The 24255-nt window shown below is 26.3% G+C and overlaps 1 protein-coding gene across 1 annotated transcript in view; it reads right to left on the reverse strand.

The window, feature by feature from the left end:
• Positions 1–7349: 7349 nt before the first annotated feature.
• The window catches only part of LOC132920761 (neuropeptide Y receptor type 2-like), a 75077-nt gene continuing 58171 nt past the window's right edge, over positions 7350–24255 (reverse strand). The window contains exon 4 of the mRNA XM_060983411.1: positions 7350–9469. Coding sequence (XP_060839394.1) covers positions 8886–9469 — 584 coding nt within the window. The 3' untranslated portion in view covers positions 7350–8885. The remainder of the gene's footprint in view (positions 9470–24255) is intronic.

The following is a 24255-nucleotide window of genomic DNA, read 5'->3' on the forward strand; positions in this document are numbered from 1 at the left end:
CACATCATTAATTAATATTCATATGTTAATTGTTAATATAAAATCACTCCTCTGTTAACATTATTTTTTAATTTTAAAAGTTCGTGCATATAATATCGTTATACTTGATTAATGTTAATTAGAAATTAGTTAACAATGTGGAAAAAAACAGAAAAAAAACAAAAAATAAACTATACATTTAATAACCGTTTTGAATTTAATGACGAATTTTCGTAAAATTTACATACACGCAATATTGTTGTAAAACAACATAATTATTATGACACAAGTAATGCATGTAGCTTGTTAATTAAAAATTATTCAATGTCCGAAAAGGAGTGGCATTATTATTGAGTATTTATATGGTTACATGTATATATTATTTCGCGAACACATTTATTAAGTTTAATAGGTCGTGTTTGTGTGTTACTGACACGCAATCAATTTAAGTTACATCGGTTTTTGCAGGTTTAATAGAGGACGTGGTTACAACTATGTTTAATTCCTATAAAACGATTTTGTACTTAAGTTTTAGACAAGAGTAATACGTATAATTGGAAAGAATTTTTGTTCTAGCGATCAAATAACCCATAGTTTATTAGTGTTTAACCATAATATGGTATATTTTATTAAATAGTTAAAAAAAATAATGCCCAAAAGGAAAACGTACGAGATGGGTAATCAGAGAGACGTTGGAAATTATTTTAGGCTCCGCATTATGTTTTCAAAAGATGCGGTGGACAGTGATAAATTACAAGGGACAATAACTGAAAACAAAACGTTGTTTTTCGAAGAAACAATAGAAATATCCCGTGACGGGTGAATTACAGAAAGTTATAAAATGTGTATTGTCAAAATATGGGGCGAAGAAAAGGAAAAAAGAGACAGTGACAATGTTTTTACGTTTTAAAAAATGTTATTGACATTGAAGGGGAAATTCTAAAGCTTTTACATTCATGAGGACTGAGCGCGAGAAAAATGGTTTGTTTACCGTTCTAAAAATAATGATAAATCACAAATAATGAAAAACTAGTGTAAACTACTAGAAATAAAAGAAAACAAAGCAGCGTGAGGTGCACTGTACGGAAAACAAATGCGTACCAATGTCATGTAAAATATCTGCAGTTACCTAGTATGCCAATTGTTGTAAAATTAATATTGCTAAATTGAGAACTTTCTATGCAACACCGTATAATTTGTAACAACTGCTCTACACTAGTTAACATTGTTTAAAAATATAAATCGGGTGTCAAATGTTAAAATACGCTTTTTGTTAAATGATTCTAATGATACTTAGGTCATATTTTTTTGGGTGTCATTGGTCTATCTAAATCCCACCAAGAAAGCATAACCCAATCAGGTTTAGTTAGATGACGTCCGCCACTTATATCTCTTGTGTTTTCGATGTTATAAAATGTATATACTGCAGATAAAAAAAATATCAACAAATGCTTCGTCGTATGTGTACTCGATCGGTCGGAAAATAAGTTATTACCAATAATTTGCGAACGTATACGAGTTGGATCGACCGTTGTATTCCTAGTGGGCCTAATATAATAATATTAAACAAACCGGCCTTTAAACTCAACAGTAAACCACAAATATAACTTTGTGGATGCTATTAGTGGAGGTCATACGCAGAATATTGAGAGGATGTGTCGAAGTGCTAAACGGAGAAACTAAAAACGAAGAGGGACTAAAAAGTGAAACTTCCTAGATTCTTATTTATTAGAGTTTATGCGGCGAAGTAAATTAAACGGCCACGATTCATTTGAAGAAATTCTGAAGGACATAACAGAGTCTTGGCCACCTGTATATTTGTTTATTATTTTCCGTATTTATTTATTCATAATATATTATTATATTATTTATCTATTTTTTATTTTGATCGCCAGAATTTTTATGTATAATCATAAAGGTATACTGTATAAATTATTTTTGTATATTTTTTTTATAAATTAAATTTATTATTGATTATTGGTTATAACATCGAAAACACGAGACACCAGAGACGTAAGTGGCGGACGAATACTTTTTTGACGGGGGTCAACTAGATTAGTACCTTTACGGTTAATAATAATATTGATCTGAACTAACATAATATATACATTCCACAATTCGGATTCTTGTAGGTAATTGCGTATGTCGTACAGACTTTTTTTTCGTATATAAATGTGACTTCAATATTAATCCAGTAATATAACAATATTCAAGTAAAAATTTTGAAAACGCGTTTTAAATAAAATACGAAAAAAGGTACATGAAGGTAAAAATGACTGTAGAAATGGTAATTTAAAAAAGAATAAATGTTAAAATTAGCTGTTTGAACCAATTTTATGTTTCACGTAACCTTCTATATTTCATATCAAATATACGTCAGTACGTCACTTACCATACTACTTATGGTTTTATTTGAATTTATGAATGTTAAATAGATACCTATAACAACAAAAGACCTCCTTTTCTCTCACAAAGCGTATTATACATTACATTATAAACACACGGTTGCAGTTATTACTTATACTATTTATTTTTATTATCTAACAGTTGAATTTGATAATAAAAAGCTTGGTAAATATTAAAATATAATTATTGATTATTTATAAATTTTGGTGAGGCGAAAAGAACCCATAACTTGTGTTTTTTCTATTTATAACAAAATGCTTATCTATACTAAATCTAAAAGATCAATACCTAATTAGAAATTAAAGGTTTCACGACAGCTACTTTTTTAGGTTAAAATATATATGAATATTAATTTTTAATGCTGACGAAGTTATATTTTCGTAAATTATTAAGATAACATTAATCAATTTTAATTATTTAATTTAATCAATTTAGTATTTATAATTAATAAAACTTGAAGTTTTAATACATCGTTATTAAGAAAGATGTCTATTTGTATGTTTCTAAATTCTAAAATAAGTTTTCGCAGTGATTGATCTTAAAAGTAAGAATGAAGGGTCTTACCAAGCGTCTGGATTGAGTAGACATTATTTGAAACATTCTATATTGTCTATAATTTTATAGAGACTCGAAATGTCATTAAATTGTAGATGCTCTGGTCCCAGATTTACGGAGTACAATAAATTTATGCTAAAATTATGAACATTATATTATATTTCTTATCAATAAATAGATAAAACTAGGACAAATAAAACCACAATTATTATACTTTTGGTCGTTTATTACAACTGTATCATGTATAATATTTTATTTCGAAACCATCTTTTCATTAAAATATTGATAATAAAGTACTTTAATACAAAATAGGTTATTATATTGTTCATAAACACATTAATACAGTAAATTAATTATAATAATAGCAATTATATATAACTAAATTTTATTTTTTATTTGATATTAAAGATAGTAAAGTATAATATGCTCTTACAATAATAAGTCAGAAACTACAAAAAGTACAAATCATTTTTTTCATCGATTGCCGTCATCATTTTTCTAATTTTATTTCTAAAAATAATTATTTTCTATATTATGCAGTCATATGTAATTATAATGGGTGTTATTCTTAAACAAACAAAAAACCATACACTTGAAAAGTCATTAATATATATTATCAAATGTTCTCCTGTTACTAATTAGTTAAAACTCGTAACTTTTAAACGATAATATATACTTTATACATTTTTACAATTTTTATTTATTGCAATATATATTAGACACAGAAATACATTTTATATTTACTTTTATATGAATCTCCGATTCTCAAAATGTTTGTTAATCACTAGTATACATTATTATTTATTATAAATGTTATCGTAACGTGGATATTGAACATTACAATTTACAATGGAGGTAGAGTGATCTAAAATAATTTATGTGGAAAAAAATTATAATCTCTCTTTACATAATAATAAATAATAATGTAATATAAAATATACACACGTCACTGTTTTTATTTTAATATTTTTACAATTTAAATAAACATTTTTGACATGGTTTTTATTTTCTAATAGATGTTTATGTACACATATTTAATTAACACGGTTTTTCCCTTACAGTAAGTTACCAAAACATTTCGTAGTTAAAAATGTAGGTAAAATAGAGCTCATTTGGATTAATAAGTAAGTGGGTATTTATGTTTTTCAACAGAAAATATGGAAACTATTTTTCAATAATTTTATTTTAATTGATATTCATGAAAATGTATGAGAACTATGTTGAGAATCTAATTTATTTTACAAATATTATTGATCTTATCAAAGTAGAATGTAGAAATAAGGAGATTATACGGACATGTGTCAGCGTTGCTATAATATTTTAATTTCCGCCAAAAAAGTGAACCAGATGCTTATTCTTCATGAATTTATCAAAAAAAAAAAAAATAATGTAATTGATAAATTCAAAATATTATTCAGTTTAGGGGAAGGTGTAAATAAATTGATAAAACAAATATTCCATACATGGGGAATAGCTCAACTTTGTTTTGTAATGTGTCTGATATAGTGTTATGAGTTGATTGTATGTGAATTTAAATTAGTCTAAACACTATGTGCTGCGGATAACACTGGACGCTACCAAACATGGTAAATTAACGTCAAGTGCACGTGTTATCGTTGACAAAGGTGTGTCATTTTTTAAATGAATTTTCAATAATTACAACACGGAATTCGGTAATAAACGTGGTACGACGAACAATTGTGTAATATGCCGCTTACGAGATTAATTTTGGTGATAAATCTATTAACACAATATATAGGGTTGGCGTTGTTTTGTGAACAATTATTATCCTACGACTCTTTTGTTTTATATTAATACCTTATCAGAGGAAATAAAATATTTAAATATTTCAAATTATTTAATTTACACCTACAGCTATAAATAATAATATGTAGGTACCTGCAAATTTTAGCTAAATATTTGAAATTCGAATAAATTCAATTCCTAGTCGGCAACAAAACAACAAATACTATGATAAACACTATTCGTATGTCTGTTGCAGAATTAAAAAAAAATATTTGAAGTCAAAACACTCACAACACTTTTTTTAAAATAAAAGTTTCAAATTGATTCACATAAATTAAAATTATAAAAATCATAAAAATAAAAATCCAAATCACGAAACCGTTATTATTATTGTGTTTGTGGCATGACATTAAAGAAAACAAACTCAATTTTATCAAAATATTTTTAAATAGTATTTAATAGTCTTTTTTTATTCTTTTATAAATTAAAGATATCTTATTTGGTATTTTATAGTAGTAAAATATAGATAGCATTACGTATTTATATATTATAAATAGTGTTTTGGTCAAAAATGTTATTCAAAATTACTATTTCGAGGTTACCATAAAGTTATAAAGTCGTATCTGTTCTTAAGACATTGGTAACATAATTTTGGCAGAAAAAAAAATCAAGTTACTCTTTTTAAAATTATCAATGAAGTAGATCATTAAAACGATGAATCCGATTTACACATGTCCGTTTACCGTCACTTATTTCGCTATAAGCACAATATGTTAATAAATATCTGTTGTCAACGTTAATTCATAAAATAAATACACAGTATTACATTATATTTTATTACACTCTATTCAAGTTAAGTTTACCCACTTTCTCACTTGCCTGTACTGACGTGATAATAAAGGTTACTCTATATATTACACTTTGTTCAGTCTGTTGCTTCTATTACGTTTATTATGCGCTCATATTGAGTAACATTTATGCGAGGAGATGCACGCCAACGCAACTAGATTTCATCGGCTGAGTGGATAACGTGAATAGAGAAAATGTTGTAATCGATGCATGATCGGTCTGGTCTGGCAGAAATACTCAATATTTATAGTAATAATGGTCAACAGTTCGACAATAACTAATAATTTTTTTCACACTACATTTTCTGCATGCGAACGTTTACGGGGATCGGGATACTAACAATATCGAAGATAAGTCTAGTAAATTAATTTTATACAAATCAAAATACGTTAAAATATAAACATGATTGTAGTGTGGTCCCAAGATTGTCCATTTGCCCCTTAAATCCAATATATGTTATTGCTCTAGTCCAAAAAGAGCTGTACAATATATTATTAAATCTTGTTCAGTTATACCGTTCGTATAAACAATTATGTAATAAAACATTAAAAAATTAATTATAATCACACGTGTCTTAAAGTACATACATTTACATTGCAGTTCCATTGATTATAATTTTATGTTAATAATTATACTACTACGTAGCGTGTCGTCTAGACGAACCGAAACCGTATCATTGTATACATCATAAATTATAAAATTGTATGTTTAGACATGCGTCTGGAGGGTTTTTAAAACAAAACCTTCAACATCTCTCATCAAACTCGCTATTATTATCAGTCAAAAGTTACGTAGGACTTAGCCAGTAAGACTTTGGAAGATGCATGCAATAATTTAAATGTATTCATTTGGATACGCATTTAGTTTAAATTAACTCAAGTATTTAGTTTAATTATTTTTGAATTAATGAATGTAATACTTAAAACGATATTATGATATATTAAGTAAAAAATAAGTAAATTAAAAATAACACCAATATATTATGTATAAGTTATTTTGAAAATCGGTTTAAAAAATTTATTACATACATGATTTTTTTATTAACATTTAATGGAATAATGTAATTTACTTTAAAGGTTTATTTTACAGTATTATGTTTTTTTACACAAAACTAACAGTACACTAAATGTCTATAATATGCTAAATGTATTTAAAATTATATTTTTGATAATGCCAATTTTACTATAATACCTTTCCAATCAAAATTGATATTTTCATTAAACATTTGTTTAACATAAATTAGCTTTTTAAACTTGGTTCTTAATTTATTTTAGTGATGAAATGTTTACCAAGCACACGTTTTATTTATAAATTATATTTGATAATTTTTAATAAAACACCTTTTTTCGTGTTTTTTATTAATATTTTAAGAATATCATTTTAAAATATGAATTGTTCAACAGAATAATTATGTATGAGTTATTAAATTTGTTATTTTAGATATTGTTTATCATAATACATAATTAAAGTTTTTTAATCATATTTTATTAAAAAATTATTAAAAACAGTACTTTTGAAGACAAAATAAATTATGTATTCTAAAAATTAAAAATAATAAACAACTTTTTCAAAATCAAAAATGTAAAGAAATTTAGTTTTACTATAAATTAATCATATAATTGCCATGAAATATATTAGGTATGTTATTTCGTTTATAAGCTAATATATTATTATTTTTAAATAGTTTTAACTTCAGAAAATAATATAGTTAACTAGACTAGCTATTTAAGCTATTATAATATGTAAAAGAAACCTTCTGAAATCTTTATTTAAATTTTAAATATAATTCATAATTTAGACATGAAAAATACTTATTAATGTATAGTATACTTATTTAAGTTCTTATAATATGTTTTATCTAAACTGTATGCTGAATGAAAAATTAGTAATTTTTTTCTATACCATGAAAAATGATTTTGGAATACTTATTTTTATTTTAATAGTATTATTATTACGATATAATGTTGTTAAAAATATGTCGATTTTCTTTTACATATAATTAGTAACTACAGTTTAATAAAGTATATACAAGAAGTGTGTACAGGACTGTTAAATAAATTGTACAGAAGTTGAATAATCAAAATTTCAAAAAACAATATAAAAATTATTACTTCGCGTTTTCTCTCGGGTTGTATATACAATTATTCACCAAGCAAACCATATTTTTAATACTTAGATTTTTTGTATCATATCAGGAGTGTCTTGTAGAAATACAAATTTTTGTTTTTCAATTGAAAACCTTTTTTTCTACAGTAAATTGTGAAGTACATATTTTTTTTGAAACCGTTGATGTATCTAAATTTAATTTTAAACGAGTAATTTTTGAGTTACTAATATATTTATACTGAGAATAATAGTATAATAATATTTTGAGTCTCTATATCTTTAAACAGCTTAAACCTATTATTATTGATTATTTTCCTAAGTGCATAATTTCCAAGAACTAGGAAACTACACGATTGAATTTAAATTTATGTAAATAAAAATTCCAAAGTAAACATTTGCTAAATAATTTATAGATAATCTCAGCAATAAAAATATGGTATTTTAGTGTAATGTTTTAGATTTCGAAAATCAGAATTTTAAATAAATGCATTATTCAAGTAAAAAATTGTGAGGGGGCATGCTTGGTGAATTTTCCTGTATATATTATAGAACGTATTCTAGAACCTATTTGTGTCGATCCTAAATACCGGTATAACTACACACAGCCTCAAAAATATATCGTGGGCGGGCCCGGACCTGTACACAATAATTTCGGTTCCTGGCAAATTTTAGGATTGATAATTACATATTATTATTACAATAGAAAAATAATACACCCGTTAGCACCATTTGGCCGGTACTTGAGCAGATTTGCGCTCGGGTTACCGGCAAATATCCAGTGACCTGTTTTACAGCGTTTTACTATACCGTGGTTAGTGCTCTCAATGCGTGGAGACGGGTTCACAGCTACGTAGTCTGTCGTGTCGTGTCCAAAAGTTGAGCTCGACCCAAATCGCGATAGATCATGGTTAGCAGACGATACCCCACGATTACAGCGGTCAATCAGAATGCGATACGAGGAATATAACACGTCAGACGCCATAGCTCCGAACCCGGCTCAGTCTCTGTGGTTAGTCCAACATATTAATAATTGCTGTGATTTAAACAATAAAGTCGTCGTAATATTTTTTTCCCCCTAAACAACAACAATAACAAATAATATACGAACTCGTGGCTCACACGCCCCGCCGAAACGAGGGACTACTTGCAAGTGGTGAAATATAATACTATTATTGTTATTATTAATTATTATTATAATATAGTAAATCATCGACGATTATATATGTGATATAATCATACTGTCTCTAGACGTTCTCGACGCGGCCCATGCTGGAACCCGGTTGCGACCTGGACGTGACCGTGGTCAGCGTGGTCAGATAGCTGGTGCTGAACCGCCGGTCGCTCTTGACCACCATCGACATGCCGGTGGTCTCGGGGTCGTGGTGCATCTGGTGGCGTCGGCTACCGCCTCCCCCGCCGCCGCCACCACCGCCTCCGCCGCATCCGCCGACCACCTCGGACCCCAAGCCCAGCCGCCGGTCGTTGGGGCCGCGGTAGTCGGTGGCCACGGACGGGTACCGCCTGCGCCTGGGCGGCGGTTTCTGGTCGCCGCAACAGTACCACATCTGCCGGCATATACCGGAAATGTCCCGCCGGAAGTTGGTGTTGAGCCAACCGTACAGCAGCGGGTTTGTGCACGTGGTCGACATGGCCATCATGTGAACGATCGCGAAAGCCTTGTACAGGACGTCCGACGAGTCGATCAGATGTGGCTGGAACTCGACGAGCAACGTGAACAGCGTCAGCGGCAGCCAGCTGAGCGCGAACACCACAGCGATTGACGACAGTATCCACATGGTCCGCTTGTTCCGGCTCAGCTCCCTCCGCACTGTGAACACACACACAAAACCCGATCAGTGATGCGATTAAACAATCGGTAATTTTCGCCAAATAAGCAAATATATTTACATCATATCAATAAAACCGACCGAAAGGTATGCTCATAGAATAAATATTAACCGATTGGGAATTAGTGGAACAGTAGAATTTTTACTCGGGGGTTTTACGACAAACGGCAGACTGTGAAAACAATTAGGCCCGAGAAAACTGTTTAATTACTTAACAAAATAACTCATATTTCGCACTTCAAAAAAGACGGAATACAATATAAAATTCATAAAAAAGGTATATATATTTTTTATACATTTCTATCTGTCCAATTCGTTTTTATTCATAACAATGTCAATTTATTCTTAACATCAATATTATTCAATTTATTTTCCTCTACAGCTTTAAGCGAGAATTCCTCTAATTATTATTTATATGAACAGCTCTCTCTTCGTCTTCTTTTGTTTCTCACCTTCGGATATCCCTCGGCATAGTCTGTCAATTCTAATGAGATATCATGGAATGAGTCCACGATATTGTTTAGCAATCAACATTGCCGTCAATTTAAGGGAAGAACTTTTTATTTTATTTGTTTTTCCAGGTAACACTGATCTAAATATAATTCACATATAAATCGAAATAAACAGCGTGCCAAGCATCAAACGACAGAAATATTTATTTTGTGGTACCACTATAATAATCTGATATTTTATGAAAAATGTTTAACCGTGTATTGGAAAGGATATGACTCCTTTTCGTTTATTTTAAGGCGTGATCGTCGGGGCACGCAAGTCTAAAAAAGTTCAGCTCTAGAGTTTCGCTAATGCATAGGTATTAAATATATTCAATTTGCGGGTAAAGGAAATGAGTATGAAAATCACCACTTTATTTCAGGAAACGAAAAAAAGTCTCATATCTGTACCAACCGTATGGATTTTTCGTTTCATACAGTTAATTCAAGCTAATAAATAATACATCAGTCATTTATATTTCAATAATTATTATTAAAAACTACGTATCACGTTCTTTTCTGCAAGATAGTGTTGTATTAATCGTAAAAATACCAATATTTATTTATTCCCTTGTACTTGCACATCGTCAGTATTGTTGCGATGTACATGTGTGTCAAGTCGCGTAGACTGTAAAGAAATCCTATAGAAGTGTTAGCGGTCTCCTAACATTATTCACTCGAGGTAAATAAGCAAATTTCCTAACCGCTATTTTATGTAAGTTCTTGTCCGTATTATTATGGTATAAAATATTATAAAGTTTATTGGTGTCAAATTATCATAATTATTATAATACCTTAATTTAGAGCCTCGTATGATATTGCAGTTGTTATATTATAATTTGTAAATACGTAAAAAATATACGATGAAAATACAACGATAAACCGAATTCGACCGAGTAATAATAACGGTGGTTTAATTATCAAGTTATTAGTTTCCGGGCGGTTGGCTCGTCACGTCACCCGCGATGATTACCGCTCAAATTTGTCCACCAGCTCTACATGAAAATTTGTCAGTGTGGTACCATATTATTATATGTTATTATGACTTACCTATGGTCACGCACGAATGCACGATTATACGAGCTCGGTAGGTGTATTATGCGTATGCGAGGGAATTCTTTTTTGTTTTATTTATTATTATTATTATTATTTTGTTCCATTAAAGTTTCACACTCGTAAATCGTCGTATTTATTGGAGTTTTGAAACTTTAATATTTACGACCGCGAAACGGTGCATCATAAATAACTTACGAGAGATTTTGTTTTTGACGTAAAGACATACGAGCTTTTTTTTAAATATTACTTTACAAGCGTATTATAATAATATACCAATCCAACTAGTGGGTACGTATCCCAATCGAGCCAAATACATATTCATTTCACTATGATAATACACTCGGTGCCGACGTGTAGGTTTTTTTTTCAATTTGAGTTTTGCGAGAAATTACACTCTATTAAATACGTTTATTGTTCGTGTTATATAAAATATTTTTTCTATCAAATATATGAAAACTGGGATTTAAAAAAAAATAATAATAATAAAATAACATTTAGTTAAATTATTCGTTTTCATAGAATAGAAGTTGTATGTATTTACAATTGCGATAATTATACTAAATAATGATAATCAATTTCTATACTGCTGGTTTGGTCAAAAATATATTTCATTCAATGGTACTAACTACTAAGTAGAAGATGATATTATATTTCAACCTATCCTGATCGTAAATGAGCGTCCGTTTACGAGTTAACGGAGTAAATTTCATCGATTAGATAAACAATACTGTTCAATTTAATGTCACCAAATTGATGTCGGGGAAATATTGTACATGGTTATGACCTTACGACATGACCGACGACCGTGCAACGTATTTTAGTTACCCTAGGGACCTCTTTTATGAATGCAAAAACTTAACATGGTGTACATATTGTCATTTACATGAAATACTCCAGCAATTTGTGGCACGACCGTTACCCATAATGGGTTCACGTAAAAAATTAATATTTAATGTTTCCCATGATGATAATTTATAGCATGCATTAACTTGTATGAAAATACACAATGTTATTTGCTTAACAGATATTTAGGTCTTTCCAATGTATGCATTAGTATAAGAAATCTTTATAAAGCGACGTAATTGATTTGGACGTTTTGAGGTTTCGAAGTCAATTTGATGTTAATATATAATTTTACTTAAAGTAACTTAAAGTGATTTTTATATTAAAGTATACATTTCGAAATTAAAGAAATTTCTTATTTAATAAATTAATCCTTAGTATAATACCTACGTACTATCAATTGTATGGATAATGATTTATAGAATATTTGTTTTGTTTTTTAAGTAAATTTCGTAAAAATATTATTTTTTTTTTAACAATTTCAGGCTTAAGACATTGTTAAATTAGGAAATAAACATACTAAGTCTTTAAACCACGGAAATATTAACCGCTATAGGCATAGAGCTAACTGAAGGTCAGAGAGATGTAGATTTTTCCATTTAGTCAGCAATCTCATTACCGGAGAACGTAGTATGATCGGATACTCAGAAAAAGAAGTTTTTATTTAGTCAAATCACTAATAATTTATCTATGAATTAATATTATATTGTTGGGTTCATTTATTTTAAATAAAAAATATGTATAACAAATTACTGTTGTAATTGTGTTACTTAATAAGTGTTACATTTATCAAATAAATTGGAACAAGTATTTATATTTTAAATAGTAGTAAGCTAAATGAGTTTTATTGTTTTAATGTACTATGTAAAATTAATTTTGCAATTCGTATTTTAATATTTGAGTAAATTGAAGAATGTATCGGTTTTACAATAATATGCGCTATAATCACTTTTTTGTATGAAAATAGTAATCAAAAAGTTCTGTGAGGCACATATTTACAGACAACAGATTACAGAGAAGAGTTTAACCTTTATTAGATGGTACTTTGAAGAGTTCTATATCTTTTAACGAATGTTATGATTTATCGTTGCTTTCAAATTTAATATCACAAATTCACAACGTACCATTATCCTGATCTAAAGTAAATGGAAATAGACGAGTTCACAACATACGGTTTGTATCCTATTTAGCATTTCTAATATATAATCATATAATAACAATGTATTAAGGTTAAGGATTTTGGTTGTATGATTTAATGATGTCTAAACAAAATACTTTCCAATTAAATAGATATTCTTACGGTATACATAAATTGTAATAAGAAAAAAAATTATGTCCATTAATAATTACCTATAATATTAAAATATCACAAATTGGTGTTTGAATTTAATTTAATTCAATTATTATTTTTTTTTCAACATATTCTTAATATAATTGAATATTTATGTATTCAATTTAATTAAATAATCATTATTCATAAATAATGCAATAAAATTTTAAATATTTATGGGGTAGTACCTGTGTATAATTAATACAATTGATTTAAAATTAATATAACAATTACAAATTCATAATGTATTTAGTATACAGGTAATATTGATTTAAATCAAAAAAATATATTTACTTAAATAAGAGTGATTTTGGTTTTTTAAATATGTATTGTCAATAAATTATGATTATATAATTTTATCTTAACGATGATAATATTATATCTCACAAATGAAATGTGTACATTTACTTTATGAATCACTTTATAGTTATCAAATAATTTATATATTATCTAAACGCATTATAATATGTATACTGTAAAACATTTGCAGAAAACATAACAGTTCCATTTTCCGAATTAGGTGTTTCCGTATACAATTTATCGACTACGCCATTTAATCAAGTTTCTATACAATATGCAGTCTGCAGACTGCGAAATATAAAATACAAAACATGTTTTAACCAATGTCTTTGCCCTTTTCGATTTTATTCGTCTTTTGTTGTTGACGTTGTCGTTGGTAAAGTAAATATATAAAATACACAATGAAGCCCATATTAGTAGTCAGATTTATTTTGAAGTAAAAAAAAAAATGTTTTTTGTTAAAGAAATTATGTATATGTGTGGTATGTGTAGCTCATATTTCATAAAAAAAAAATCGAATTTCCTTAGATTTTTACATTAAAGTCGTCTTTTAGAGGTTTTAACCATTGAGCTTTCACACATACACAAACTCGTACACGTACGCATACAATATTGTATTTTAATAATCTGAGAAATCTCGACTCGTCTATGTTTGATATTTTATGATGTGACATAATAAATAAGACAAGTAGTACTCGAGATATTCTTCAATAAAAAACAATAAATATTATTATACGTTTGGAGCGTTTTTAATTTAACATATTCCTTTTTAATAATCTATTACACGCAAATTGCCAACATTGGACAAACTAGGTTAATGTTTTCAGATAAAGTTTAATATGGTGAGACTTAACAGATATAATAATATGTAGGTATATATAGGTACACATCCACAAATAAATATATATATTAAGGTATAAATAACTCTATGATGATATTATGATATTATATTTTTTATATTTATTTTAAAACAATTCAAAATGTTATGTCTAAAAAGTTACATAACAATTTATTAAAAAATTCTTTTTATATTATTAATTTTCTTATAATATTAGGATTTATTTGATATAACATGTTATAAAAATATATCTAAATTTTATTAAAAATAAGTTATGTTAAAAATTTCGAATTGTTTTATAAATACTATTCTTTAAATTAATTTATGTATTATTATTATAAATAAGTAACCATCATTCTTAAAATCAATTTTTTCAGTTTCTTTTTAATTCATATTAAAAAATGTAATTATTAATGGTTTGTTTAATAGAGTCAACAAGACAACAACCTTTATAAACTGGTGGTCCAAATTTTGGAATTAAAATTTTGTGGAATACATGTACACTTAATGACCTTTTTAGGTTGTAAAAAAGTATCCTTCTTAAATGCATCAGTATTGTAATATATAAAAAATATAATAAATTACGACAAAAAAAAAGAATAAAATCAGTTATATATATATATATATATATATATAGTAGAATAAAATTTCTTAAAAGTGACTGTTTTATATTTTTGAATTGTAAAATATGAAGAAAATATATTATTATATTACTAAATTAATAAAAATAAAAAATGTACAAAATTAATAAAATAATAATAATTTGAAAAGAATTAAATACTAAACAACTCGTTTGAAAATAAATATCATTGATAGAAACAAAACGCACTACTGTGTAATATCTTGTATATTGTATTTATATAGATGTTCGTTGTCCTGTAAACTATATACACAGAAGGTATTTTTATCAGATTCTAGAAAAACTTGTACAAAACTTTTTGGCTCTTGTGCTGACATGCACTATATTACTGTTTTATAATTATTATTTTTCTTTTGATCTAAAATTTTAACAACAACGTTTATTAACTATTTACTCAAAGCATTTTCTTAATATATAATTTAATAACTGGCACAATTACAATCCTGTTTCTCTTAGAAAATTAATTGTTGTGTCAAAAGATCCCAAGATTTTGTGTAATCACGATAGAACACTGGAGTATGTAGGTATAATATATTACTAGTAATGATTTCTGTCGCGGAGAACACGAATCCAGGAATATTTAAAATATTCTCGGATCACATGATACGGTATATCACCCCTAAACCAACCCATTGAAATGTATCGATGTCGTCATGCTCTATAAACAAGATATTAACTATTAATAATTATTATATTTCAGTAATACAGTTGTAATTCCAATTAATTAATTGAATTTACGATTAATTGTATTATATTCTCCATCGTTTCAATTCTATCATTCACTAAGTAATAATAATATATACACTACACAAAATGTCTTCAGTCACTTATTATATACTAAGTGATTTTAGTGATTCATTTATGTGTCTACTCTCATTATTTCGAAGTTTTTACTTGTTTGATAATATTTTGTCGACATATTTGATTTTGTTTTAGAAAACAATTTCTAAACAAATTATATTTTTTAATATTTCTTATCGGTATCTTTTTTGATAAAGCTTATTACTTTTTTAATGGCGTAATCTATTTATATTCTAAAGCAGGATATTACTAGGAGTATTTGAAATCCTTAACAATCTAATTTCGGATAAGTATTTTATTAGTTATAACTTTATAAGTATTTAGAATTTAAACGAACCGATCAGTGGACCAACATTTTGAGGGGTATCTACTCCTGTATCACTCAACTCCGGTCATATACGTACTTTAAATACTTATAAGTTATAATTAATTAACTACTTGTTTGAAATTCGATTTTTATGTACCAAAATTCTCGGAAAATAATTTTCTGCTTTGTAATATAAAATCGTACGTTTGTTGTAATACAAAAACAACTAAAACAATTATAGTGATAAAATATCGTAAAAAATATATTTTTTCTTTCAAAAATATTATTTTTAAATTAAATCAAATTATGTTAAAGAAATATTTAAAAAAAAAAATTTAAATGTTTTGAAATATGAGTGTAGACACTTAAAATGGATCATTCTGTAATATTTATGTAGTGTTATTGTTATTCTTCATTATCGAACTTTAAGGTCTATTAAGTTCGAATATAATTTGATTTCAATCAAAATGATTCAATTGATGTCATTCAGAAACATTTAATAGAAAATACAAGTTTATTTAAAATTAAAAAAATATTTTTAACAATAATAAAATTCATTATTATTGTTTTCTTAGAATTTTAGACCCAAGTATCATACCAAATATATATTTATACTCATAACATTAGTTCACTTTATATGTATATTATACGTGTATACTTTATATAATGAAATTATTTGAATATTCCCACTTGTTTTATTTTAGAGCACTTTGAACCTTTGAAAATTGAATTAAATTATGATCTGTATGATTCGTCGTTCATTCGTTTATCAATGAAGCCGTTTACACATAATAAAATATCAAATCAAGAAATTCACTAAAGAAATAGCTTTACATAATGCATATTATGTAAGTATTCGTATCAGCTATACTATAATATACATATATAGAAAGTTTAATATACCTACTTTACAGTTAATAATAGGATAAATATCTTTGTGATATGTATAATTTATTTTAAAATGTATAGAATACACGTAGGTACTAATCTACTAATATTTTAATACTTTAAACCATTGCTATATTGCTTGTAAATAGAATGCTAGATATTATAGAACGTTCCACAATTTTAAGTGTGCATATTTTTTAGGAATCAATTTTTCATTGTGTAAAATGCTTTTATTCGTCAATTTAAAACACAAATCCTAGTTTTGATTCATATCTTATTTAATATGTCTTTAATAAAGTTAAGACGATTAAAAATACACACGGACGTATAATAATTATTAGGATACTTGGAATTATGTTCAATAATTTAAAATATCCAAATTTTCATAGTTATAATTTATGATATCTAATATCTATATTATCTTGGAAAATAAAATATTTTCTTCTCACAGAATTATATATATTTAATCAATTACCAATACAATATTGTAGAAAGTTTGTTATAGATTTTAAATTAAAAATAAATTTTTTAATATAGTATTATATAGTGATAATATTCTTGACAAATTTTGTTGTTGTGTAATATGGCATACTAAACGTTATTTTCTAAAGTACAGATTCTCTGTAACGTCTGAGTATGGCGTTTAGCATCGACTACTGGTTTGGAATATGGTAGAGACTTGGAGTGACGTTTGCTAGCAATTCCGATGTGTAACAAAACCGTACCAAATAAGTATATATTTTTTTTTCGTGTTCAATATTATTTTTACTATTATTTATCATTTGTATTAAATAAATATGTTACTTATTATATTACGATACAGATATTGTATCCTAAACAAAATTAACACTAATAAAAAAAAAAAAAAATAGTTTTTAATTTCTAATTATTGTTAATGATAAAATTTTTTTATACAGATAATGAGTATACGTCACGAAATCAACAAGGTATTGATTTCGATATTATGGTTAAATAAATATAATTAGAATAAAGTACGAACGTGTTTGACGAACAAAAATACCGATATCAAATAGCTAAAGTTTATCGATAAAAAATAATTAAACAAAGACGTGTTTCTGATTCAATTGATAAATAGTTAGGTAGTTTTTCTTACGAAATGTATTGTTGGAATGTGTTAAATACAATTATAATTAAATAGAGATATATTATCTTACACTAGCATAAATCGTAGAAGTAACATGTTATAGGTAAGTCTTTTTGTGAAAAATGGTAATTATATCAGAATAAACTTTAAAATAAATCGTAATAAATCTTTATCAACTAAAATAATAAAACAACTCTATGAATTTAAATTTATTAATAAATATTAATTTTTAACCAGATTTTATTTTATAGAAATAAAAACATAATAATCGTATAAATAATAAAATTGCAGATATTAAAATGTCGTATAATTTAATTTGTATTTATTGTAAAATTTAAATAGACAAAACTATACAAATCAAAAAAGTATTAAACTTCTTGCAACAGACAGAACTATGTATACTCAATTACTTGTGTACAAGTTTGAATTGTTTTAGAAAATCATTCTGTATACTGTCAATAATATTGTCGATAAACATCATAAATTTATAATATAAATAGATATAAAATGTATTATACAGATATAAGAACAATTTATATATTATATGTGTTATTGTATTATATTTTTAAGATTTTTCACCCAGCGAAAGATTATTAATTATCATTTATAGAAAAAAAATAAAGTTTCAAACATCTATAAATGAGCTCAAAAAGAACTATATTTAAAATTATACGAGTACTGAGTACTATGTGTAGGAAATGTTAACATTTAATTTTTTTTTAAATTCTAAGTAATTATAGTTATTCGGTTTTGAATTACAAAAAAATTTGTTAAAGTTTAGTATAAAGTATTCAGTATAAAACTGATAATGTAAACATTTTGTGAACATTTTAACTACTTATTGTTATTTGTTTTTGAATTACAATTAAAATTACAGAACAAAATCGATTTTATCAAGTATTGGTTATATGCATAACAATTCTCGTATTCTCTTAATTTTTTTTTTTTTTTTTTACCGATTATTTTGAAAATTGCTGAGAATTTTTTAGTCTTGATTCCTTAAGTATCAATTATATTCAGTTTACTACCAAAACCACACAAAAAGTTAAAGTAGACTTTATTGTGAAATCAATACATCCATTGCTTCGCTTAAAATCTAAAATAATAATATTAATAATTCTTAAAAAATTTATTTTAAATAATTTAATTTGAGATGGCTAATTACAATATTTATAAATGCGGTTAAGTTATAAATTAAAAAAAAATCTACTGATTATAAGTATCGTGTTATGGAGCTGTGATTGGCGAAATTAATTAAAATTAATATTGCATTATTGTATTACTTTATAATACTATATTTTTATCCCCACAAAATAGTTTCATTTTATAAATTATAATATTAGTTGTTTATGGATGCATACACATCTATTACAAAACTAATATAACATAATATTTATATTTTATAGTACTATAATATTATTTTATATTACTTATATATTCATACATAACATGTAAATAGAGTATTAAATCGAAAGAAATGTAAACTGTTTTGAATAAATTGAATCTGTAATACATTATTATTATTATTTTTTGATATATTGTATAAATATAAAAAAACAAATCATTTATGTGTGAATATAGTGTAGATAAATTTCGTTTGCATTCATGTGTACAGTTCATCTGTGCATCACTATTAAAGACAAGTTATAGAAATTTGGTTTCTTAAAAATTTCAGTTTCAGAAATTAGATTCTTCGGTACTTTATTTATTATTTTTCGTTGCAATAATTTATTGATTCATAAATTTAAATAATTTTAGATAGTATTATTGTTATTTAAATTACTAATAAAGATTTTTGAAGTTGAACTTTTAATAAAATAATAAAACATTTTAATATATATTTTTAAATTATTAATAAATCAAGAATGAAATCACATAGTAAAATTGAAATTTTTATCGTTGAACATAAGTGATTATAATCAATTTATTAAACTGAGTAATTTTTTGATTGAACAAAACTCATTATTTCAAAATATATTATCGTTTTTAAGAATATTTATTTTACATAATTTTTCAGTCAAAATAAAACAACATTTTTTTGTTTATATTTTATTTTTATGGTTTTTTTTTAATGATTTTTTAATTTCATATTCCCAAGTAAAATATATTTTGATAAATAAAAATTGAAATTTGGATGAGTAGTTTATTATGAATTATAAGTATTTAAAGTTAAGTTAAGCGGAGTAATAGATCAATATTTTTCAGGGTACCTATCCTTGTAACTCACCATTCTGGTCAATTATATTTTAAATATTTATAACTCATCATATTTATACTCGTCCGAATTTCAATTATTATGTATCAAAATACTCCGAATAATATTCTGTTTCAGAAATTAAATTAAAAATGTATCTATGTTGTGATACAATTAGATAAAACATTAAACAATTATAAAACAATAACAAATATTAAAAAATATGGTTTTATTTTGACTTAAAATTATGTGAACAAATTATTTTCAGAAACTTTATTAGCTTTTGAAATAATAAGGGTTGAAAATTTGTTTTAGTTTCATAATTATGATTTTGAGCATTTATCAAAACTTTGATGGTTAGTGGCGGGAAAGTATCAATTGGTAGGTGAGGATTTCATCAGTTTAACCGGTGGTGTGTGTTTGGCAATGCATATCGTGAATATTCTGGTCTAACCGTTCTATCTTTTGTTGGTCGGTCCGCGGACAATATAATATATTATTAAATTTGGTATACACGCTTGCACGCATCAACGCACATTGTTCGGTCCCAAAATCAACTAGACGGAAAACAATATGAATCGATATCTTCATCGATGCGTATATGATTATATGACCGGATTCTCGTTAGATCTTGTGTGTCAAAAATATATGCTGCATACTATTATGAACAATATGAATATGTCGTTTCTCTGCTGTTGTAATATTATACCTACACGATTCCGATATGACCTTCGAGCGCAATAATAATATTTATAATATAAGAGGATGCCACACCCGCATGTGATGTCTCCGTCTTAGACACATATAACATAGCAAATTTCCGTTCAATAAAATCCGTTTCATGTTGTTAGCTTAAATATTAGATTAAATTTATCTATTATCAAACATAAAGCTAAGAATATTATCTGGCCATTTCATAAGTTAGCTTTCATCGATATCTATCATTTTAAAGTAATTTGTGAGTAGAGCTAGGGACTCATGTCTTAACAAATCTTTAGATATACATGCATTAATGCCCTAAATAACCACTAAATGTTCTATTGAAATATGCATTAAAAATAAATAAAATCATAGAATTGAACAAAATCTTTTTATTTTAAAATCTATTATAATATTTTCAAAATTTTCAATACTATAAATTGTTTATTATTATTTTTCTTTTCTATTATGGTGTACCGATAAGTAGCAATGCAAGTGATTGGCGAGAAACACTCAAAAACTAACTTTAAAATATTTATTTTATATAAATAAAACCATCATACTAACTCTTAGGTCCAAAAAATATATTTAAAATTAAGTTTTTTATTTTTTAAATTATAAAATATCTTTATACAAATAATTGTTAAATATACATTTATAAATGGAAAAATAGTCATGTATGCAAAATATGCATCTATCAATTTTAAATATAGGTACACACAATGCTATGAAACAAATTTATATTTTACTTAGTTATGTTTTTAATAATTATCGAAAAACATGCAAACTCCTAGAAGTCCCTAGCGCTACATATAACACGTATATTTATAATCATTATACCTAGTTTAAATACCTATCCTTGCTGTATTCGTCAGTGTTGTATTTACAATTTACTGCATTTAATGTATACGATGTTTCAACTATTTCTTGAAACATTATATAATACGTATTTGATATTTATAGCGGAGGAAGGTCGATAAATCGACCATAAACATGTTTATGTAACTCTATATACAAACAAATCAGGAGACTTAACATGGCATAACATTTAACATAAAAAAAAAAATCAAAATTTGCTAAGGAAAAATTGCCAGTGGCTTTTAGAAAAAAATAATAGACAATACCACTTTTAGGCGGTCTTTTTCATTTTATTTTTTAATATAATATTATACTTCATGCAATTTAATTCTATGAACATATTTTTCATATAATAATGTTATGTAATTAATACTTATTTATAATATATGACATTATTATTGTATTCAATTTGTATACATATTAATTTAATTAGGTATACTAAGTATAAATTTAAATGTTATTATTCATTTTTTAATTTACTTGTATGGTACTTACCGACAATATTATAATAATTTTGAATAAGTAAACCAAGGTAAAATCTAATGATAGACTAAATAATAATAATATTATATTTTAAAACATCTGATTAAATTATGTTGCAGGTAGACCAGTTTTAATTGATCGTGATTCGTGATACATATAAAAAAGATCTCGAGAATCTATTTAATAAAATATAATACGTTTACCGTTGTTTAACTTATAGAAAAACTCATTTATTATATTATAGTTATGAATATATTAAATTATTATTAAGCAAATATAATAGGTGTTATTTAATTTTCAAATGATATATATATATTTACATATATCCATAATCGTCTTTTGAATTGGTAGTTAATTTGATTTACTCATTAATTATATACAACTATAGACTATAGTTTATTAATTTATTTAATACTTATAAGTAATAATAATATAAATAATAATCATTTAAGTAATTATTTAGTAATTTGGTATGGTATTATTTTTCATATAAATCTCAAAATAGTTGATAAAATATTATATAAATTATAGTACTTAATTTCATTTTTATTATATAATATGCTAATATGCCAATGTAAATTATAAGTTTAAATTTTTACATTGGTGTGAAATCTAATTAAAATCTAAAACTGAGTGTTATAATATTACAAGTACCTATACCATATTAAGTATATAATAACTTTATGTGTATTTTAAAGTTGCATTATTTTTTATAGCCATAATAATTTACTCTAAAATTATAATATCAATAAAAGCCTATGAGATGGCCTGGATAATATTCTTACCTTTAAGTTAAATAGTAGTTAAATTCACTTCAAATTAAAGCTGACAACATAAAATGGATTCTGCTGAACAAAAATTTGCTACATTGTATATATGTAAAATGGAAACAACAAATGCGGGTGTGGCGTCCTCTTAATAATTGATATTTATATTGTACGTTTATTCAACCCGTATAAACAACGACGCGGATGACCCGGCCCTGTTACGGTTGTACGGAGAAAACCAATTTTTAGTTTTTACTGGTCGTTTTCTATAATGAGAGAGAAGCTTTAGCGATAGGCCAAGGAAAAGGACTAAAACTTTGACAACTTATTTAACTCATTTAGCTATATAGGTTTGGAACAGCTTGAGTTTACCTTTGTAACCATAATGGAGTATATATATAGCGAGAGATGAGTCTTCGAGACGAGGACAAATCAAATATCTACTCAAAACGCAGTGGGTTGCCTGTACGTTACACCGTTTACGGGGGCACCGATCGCATTACTCAATATCTCGCCTAAGGTGTACGAGTAGGTACACCTTTAATCCTGGGTGTAGTATGTCACAGAGTTACCTCATCGGATGTTTATCGTCTTGCCGCCTCGCAAGCGTATAATACAGAACGATTCTCTCAAAGACTTCCTCCATTCATTTCGACGACGCGCTTATCGCGTACCTACACGTCCTCACATTTCATATACACGACTTCCGTAAGAAATCGCCTGTGGTATCTATTTTTCGATTGCAATATACTTGAGTCATAATATCTCAATTGTATTTCCGTTCTAATTATTATAAACGTAATAGTATTTTCACAGTATAACCCAATTCGACTATCGAGACGTTGGTTTTTTTTTTCATTACAAATATTTTTTATTTCATGTATGGCAAATTGGGACACCGTCTTTATTAAATCATACGCGTTCTATCGTTTACCGCCGCAAATATTAAAATTAAATATTCCATTTCTTTCCGATACGTTTTAACATATAAATGCTTAAAAACCTACACATACATGCACTTTACAGCATATAAATGGTATACTAAAAGTTTAGGTCGAGAACCCTTTTTGCTTGAAATTGTATATTTATAATAAAAAAAGCGAATATTTATCTGACTTTCTGACCTTCGTGCCATCGGTAGCTACAAATGACACCAGAGTATTCGAT

The sequence above is a fragment of the Rhopalosiphum padi genome, chromosome 2 (genome assembly GCF_020882245.1).
Source record: "Rhopalosiphum padi isolate XX-2018 chromosome 2, ASM2088224v1, whole genome shotgun sequence".
Taxonomy (NCBI): domain Eukaryota; kingdom Metazoa; phylum Arthropoda; class Insecta; order Hemiptera; family Aphididae; genus Rhopalosiphum; species Rhopalosiphum padi.